Source organism: Poecilia latipinna, unplaced genomic scaffold (assembly GCF_001443285.1).
Source record: "Poecilia latipinna isolate Pla-1442-1.1 unplaced genomic scaffold, P_latipinna-1.0 Scaffold1429, whole genome shotgun sequence".
In the NCBI taxonomy this organism is placed as follows: domain Eukaryota; kingdom Metazoa; phylum Chordata; class Actinopteri; order Cyprinodontiformes; family Poeciliidae; genus Poecilia; species Poecilia latipinna.
Window position 1 is genome coordinate 104042 of NW_015114045.1, and position 6579 is coordinate 110620.

At 42.2% G+C, this 6579-nt stretch overlaps 1 protein-coding gene across 1 annotated transcript in view; it reads right to left on the minus strand.

Moving 5' to 3' along the window:
* LOC106962555 (meteorin-like protein) overlaps positions 1 to 739 on the minus strand; it is a 10079-nt gene extending 9340 nt beyond the window's left edge. The window contains exon 1 of the mRNA XM_015057026.1: positions 365 to 739. Coding sequence (XP_014912512.1) covers positions 365 to 459 — 95 coding nt within the window. The 5' untranslated portion in view covers positions 460 to 739. The remainder of the gene's footprint in view (positions 1 to 364) is intronic.
* Between the last annotated feature and the right edge of the window lie 5840 nt (positions 740 to 6579).

The window sequence follows — 6579 nt, forward strand, 5'->3', positions numbered from 1 at the left end:
TTCACACTTCTCGAGCTTAGTTTCTTTACTTTCTATAAATTGACTTCTTCTTGGGCTTCGTCACCCCAGGGGGCGCGCCCCACAATTTGGGAACCTCTGGATTAGCCTGTTTAATAGGACCTTAGCTTGGCCTTCCTGAACATATGTACAATCTTGCTCAAGAAAAAAAGAAGTCGGTGTAGTTAAGATCTTATCTGTTCTAACTGAAGAAAAAAAAAATCGAGAGTATGCGTTTTCAGAATTCATCCTTAACAGACGGTCAAAACATAAATTTGAATTTCTCAGAGGAAAAAAAAAAACAACAGCAAAAGAACAGCATCTTATCGACGACGTCGTTATAAGGTTATTAATCCTTCATCCTCACCTTCCTCTCCAGCTGCACAGGTCACTAGAATACTGTGCCACAGCCCGGCACACCAGCACAAACATGACCCAGTGCGTAGCCCACGGCCGGAGCATGGTGGTCTGTCGGCCCCGGTGCTTCACCGGATCCCCCCCACCTCCACCAGTTCAACCTCACACGCTCCCCGCAACTTATCCGCTTTAAAATATCCGCAACAAGCATCGGCAGGGCGCTCGAGAGGCTACATGACGCGCTGGTCCGAAGTCAAACCCGGAGCGTCTGAGACAGGAAAAGAGTCGGACTGCGGGGTTGTTTTAAAAGCGAGCAGAGCGCACGCGCAGCCGGCCGGACAACGGCGGCTTGATCAGAACTTTCTCCGAGAGCGCGTCAGCAGGGGCGCGTGCCAGCAGCCGACTCCGCTTCAGCGACACGCGAGCTCTCTCTCCAAACCCCTCCCTCCCACAGATTGACCGGAAAGATAGGCGCGGACACAGTTTTTCAGTTAGACTGCCTACTAAACGCTTAGCAGCTCTGTCTGGGCTATTTAAAGGTTCTCTATAAAACCGATAAGAATAACCTGTACGTTTTAGTGTGGCTTAGCGTCATGGACAAACTTCTGTAACAGTCAGGTCAGCATGCAGACCAGCAACCTGTAAATGCATGCTCACAAACCTCTGAAAATGTCGCTGGTTCATTATTTGGTTTGCTTATGGCCGCAGTTCACAAGGTGCGGTAGTTGAGCTGCCGCAGGTGGTTGTCAGAGGAAATGAAGGGATACCCGTCAAAACAAAAAAACCCGAAGCAAAACTAATTTATTTCAGCAACAAACAATTTAGATTGACATAGCTTTCCTTACATGATGAGAGATATATGTCAAGCATTTACTTTGGGGGATTTTGCTACAACTCATATCTGTTTAGTAGAAAATGTTCATTTCACATGAAAACAAGGATAAAAAAGTAGCAACACCTGCTTTAGTAACCAAGGCAACACTGTGCTTGACTAAGCAGTCTGGACTTTATCATCTGAGCATTAATCACAGATCAGCTCTATGCCACACACACTCCCAGGAGCAGCAGAAGCATCAACCTGGCATTGGATATACTGAAGTGAAAGTGCTCAATAACTGGTAAACTGCAAAACTTTTAAGTACTTAACCTTCCTCAATATCCTGCAAGTCATGTATAACCGACAGACATGAGTTACAATTTTAAAATGAATTTCAGAAACAAACTGCTTTAATAAATCACTAATTCATCGAGATGCTGCTTTATTTGCAACGTAACGACAAAGTGTTGAGCTGAGAATCGACAGCAGAACAAAGAGTTGTTCCAGGATCTCAGGAGGGGAAAGTTATGAGAAGTCCCAGTCAAAGCTGCAGCAGATGACAGTAACCAGGTATGAACCTGGTGGCTGCTTATCCTGCATTCCAGTTCCCTCTCAATTCTGAATTTGCATCTGGGAATAAAATCAAAACCAGCTTAATAAAAGGAATATTTCACCAAATTGAGATCCAACGAATGTTTGTCAGTAAGTTTTGTTGCGTTTTAGGGAGGCTAACAGCTGCGTAAGGCACTTATTGCTCTGGAAATGTATTAATATTTGCATTTTAAATTGTCCAATGCAATATTATCCCGGAATTCGATTATGAACGTGGAATACATTAGGAGATCTGAAGCTGAAAAAATAGCAAACAGAAACAAAATCTTTTTTTTTTTTTTCGCTGAACTTTCATTTGAATTTCAATGAATGTTTTTCTGGCTGAGAAAACGGTGATAGAAATTAACAATAATGACGTCTTGTTAAAATGCAGAAAGAAAATAGCAGCTATTATCGTTATTAAAAAAAATGATGCAAAGGCATTTTCACTGCGGTTGCTAACCACTGATTTAGGTTTAATCCCTTGAGTGCACATAGCTTTGAATGGTGTCACATTATCGTTTACACTCCGTTTTACTGGCAACTCTGTGGCTCACATTGCTCTACCGGTCTTATTATAGCTCTGCTCCGTGAGCTCCACAACCTAGTCTTCCTGGAAAAATAAATACATAAAAATAAAAATAAAGGTCTAAATAGAGCTGAAGAGAGAGAAAAAAAGTCACACGTATGCTCAAAGCCCCCCGTTTGCATCCTGAGCGGTTTTCCTGTGAGAAAACACTCTGAGGGGCGAGCATGAAACTCCGTCGTCACATTCCCCTCGACTGCCAAAGTTGTGCAGCGCACATTTAGAGAAATACTGTAGTGAGGACCTCCACCAAACCTTCCCCCCCCCCCCCCCCCTCTCTCTCTCTCTCCACTCCATCAACACACACACGCATTTCTGCCAAAGTGTTGCAGGAAAAGGGATTAGAGTTGGCTTAACGTCCCCGTGTAAGTAAAGGCACAAGAAAACAAAGAAGCATCAAAAGGGCCAAGCTTTCTTTTAAAAACAAACATGGTCTCATGTGAAATCCCTAATTATGCAAAAATAATTCAAATCCATTTTCAAGATTTTGCTCTAATCTGTACCCATTGTGCATGTAATGTTTTATTCCACCTTTCTTCTTTTTTTTAAATATTCGAATTGTACTTTAGGTTGTTTTTGTGAACTCTTTCATCCAGCAGTCATGTTGTAAAATATTCATAACAGAGAGAGTGAAGTGAAATCTGCAGTGAAAGGAAACTGAACCCCACTAGTATTTGTAATGCCAACCTCTTCCTCTTTTGAAACTCTCAAATTAAAAACACTTTCACCACACCAGAGTCTAAAGAGGCCAAAGACGGAGCCCTGATCCAATCACTTCACCAGGTCCGATGCCGCGATGCTTTTGACCTCAGATGCTCCTTTTGCCACCTAAAGTATTTCCAGAGTAGCGCAGCCTCTGACCTCCCACCCCCCCATCCGCCTGCAGTCACCTGGCTCTTCTCAAGCGGCCTGACAGGAGGAACGCTGCCTGTCTGTCCTCACGCTGCCCCCTCTCCTGAAGCCCCGCGCGCTCACATTCCTCTATCTCTTATTTCAGCCCCGGAGACCTTTGATTTCCTCTTTCTTTGCAAGAAATCTTAATTTATCCACAGTGGGCAGCTGAGAAACTTCATGGGCTCTTTAATGAACCAGAGTGTCTTGCTCAAGAGCAGCGATGGTTGGCTGTTGAAAGAGAAGAAAGAAGTTTTAGTCAGGAAGCACACCACTTCATACTTCCCTGCATAAAGGGCAACAGATAGAGGTAGTGAAAGTGAGAGGAATCGCGTTCGGTCACCTCTATCTGCCAGGGAGATTGCAGTCCCCCCACCTCTGCATCACCTTTTAGGTTTATCAACAACTGTAACGACTGTGACAGTATGAAGACCCAAAGAAACAATGAAGACACATTTATCTTAAGTATTTAAAAAAAAATAAAAATCTAAACTCAGCTTCTAAGCTTGGCTGATATGAGTTTATTTTTGTAGATTTTTCCAATTGTCTAATGTAAAAGTATAGTAGTATGTAACTTTTGTAAAAAAAAAAAAAAAAAAAGTTTTTAATTTGTTAAAAGTATCACTACAGTTTGCTAAGGCACAGATAATCTGCAAAAAACAAACAAACAAACAAAAAACTAGCTCCTCTGCCTCCTCCATGTGTTAAGAAATACAGCGGGCCATCAGAAACAACCAATCACCACCAGGAGGACAGTGTTAGGTTAGCACTGTCTGTCATGCTCATGTATGCGCTGCTCACATCCTCCCCCTTTCTCTCTGCTATGCTTTTGCTGGTTCACCACAACAGAGCCAGAAGTGAATGCTCAGGCTAGTTAGCGCAGCCTCCGAAGACGGGGGATAAACAGATTTCCTGGAAGTTGTTTCTCTGCCATTAGCACATTCAGCAGCGTGTACACAAGCATGAGTGAAAGCGCTAAGACACTCCTCCTGGCTCTGATTGGTTGTGTCTCGCCAGGAGTATTGCATTTCTGGAGATGGCAGTGGAGCCAGCTGGAGGAGCTTGGTTACTTCACACATTATCAACATAATGACAGTTTAAACAAATAAGCAAAGACATTTTTCTGTCCTTACAGTTGCACACTGCAGCTCTGAATAAACAAATAAATACATTTCCCAAAGGAACAACAGCAAAACTACCACTGGTTGGTCCACAATCACAACAACAAGTTACTACCTGTAGTAAACTGCAGTCAAAATGTGGCAGCGGTTTAAATGTTCAGAAAATGTCAGTCACCACAAAGGCTCCTCTGAGATTACACTGGTTTCAACATGGAGGAAGTCTGCTCATGTCTGGGTCCCTCTCTGGCAGCTTTAAGTCGAAAAAATTAGGCTCTGTGGTATCACAGTGAAGATGCTAACAGAGTTATCCACCGCTAGAAAGATACTGATTACTCACTACCGCTGAAGACAACCCCACTTCTTAAAAGTTGAGCTATTTCTTTCACTGGTAACAACATCTGAATTTCATCACAGCCTTGAAAAGTAGCAGCTTGTTAGGAGCCTATTTGAGAGAACCATGGCATCATAAACATTTATGGAGAAGTGGTTAAAACATACGATCATACCGAAACGAAAGCTTTTGAGTTAAAGGCGCTTCAGAGATAAAAAAAAAAAAAAAAAAAAGGAGGGACTTCCTCTTGACTGCTCTGTGAACTGTGTAGGCTCAGCAAAAGAAAGAACATTACACAGAAATACAGATAAATGATTCACCTTAGTCATCTTAAGTACACCCGCATTAAAGAGTAGAGGTTGCATCATGCTGCGGGCTGCTCGGTCGCCTCTGACACTAGAGCTGCTGAATGTATCTCAGAAGATAACAAGACATCTCAAGCTGCTAGAGCCCTCTTTCCGTGTGAAGATTTTAGGTTTATCAGCAGCGTAGCAATCCAAAAAGAAATGTGCAACAACAATAAAACAAGAAAGCTATGCTGCTTAATTCTGACTAGTGACGGTGTCACTGAAAACCTGGCAAAGAAATAAGCTCAAATTTAAAATGAACCTGACAGTTACAGGAGGTTTAGTGGCAGAAGACACCAGCAGAAAGGTGCTACACGGCTCCAGAAAACTTAGGAAGGTAAATTAGGCTAACAAATGTTTGGTTTTGTAATCTTTTATAGTGAATGCACAAAACAGACTGATTGAATTTTCCCTCCATATTTTCTGAAGTAGACAGTCATGAGCGAGAGGTTCTGTTTATGAAGATCATAACTGCAGGTTTGACTTTCAGATGCAAAAAAAAAAAAATCTTTTAATAAGAAGTCATGTTCTCATTCTGTCAAGCTAAATCTGTCGTTCAGTGGAATCTGTGAGTTTTCTAAATATATTTATACGATACAGCAGCATCATTTTTATTTGGGTGAAGTGCTAAAACAGGAAGTGGGCCGTGGAAGCTTCCTGGTTTCAAGTCAGCCCACTCCTCTTTACTTGCGCAAGCATCTTGCCTGCGACGAGATGCTGAAACAAAGGAATGCGGTACCGCTCCTGGTGAATGGAGGAGCCCCCGCCGTCGGACCTCTGCGACCTCGCAGCTCTTATCTGTCGTTATCAGCAGAACTACACAGAGATCTTGCAGCTGCGAGTCTTTTTTTTTTATTTTTTATTTTTTATCCTACACACACTTGTGCGTTTATTTGACCAGTGAGGGCACGCGGGCCCCAGAGTCAGGGTCATCCATTGTGCCTGGTGGGGCTGGTTATCGGCTCTGATGTCTGCAGGGAGACGGAGTGTAAACACTTAGCAAAACTCTGTTTACGCTCTTTGAGTCTCTTTCATAGATTCTCCATTAGGGCCCACTCTGATCATCCACTAAGTGATTCATCATGAGGGCCGAGTGAGTAAAGCAGACGGCACTTAGTCAGACAAAAAAGTTTTTTTTTTTTTTACTTAAACAGCTTACACGGAACGATGTCACAACGCTAAATGTGTTGAATCAAATCATAAATCAACTTTTAACTTGATGATACTAATAATGTCAAAACATGATTGCAATAGGAACTAACTGCAGATTTACTTATTAAGAAGCATAAGCAAATCTGGGGTGTTGTTGTTAATCTCCCATTGACAATACCTTGTTAACGGGAGATGTTTGAAGTATATGTAGACGAGCAAAACAATATGACCGTGTAGTGGTTTCCCTGCAGGCCAAACAGTTCATCTGTCCAGATCATCTCATCGAATGGTTTGACTTCTCGTGGTTTTCTTTTTACAACAGCTTCTCTTTTATCTGGATTTCATTTGGGTAACTATATAAGTAAAAAAAAAAAAAAAAAAAAAAAAAA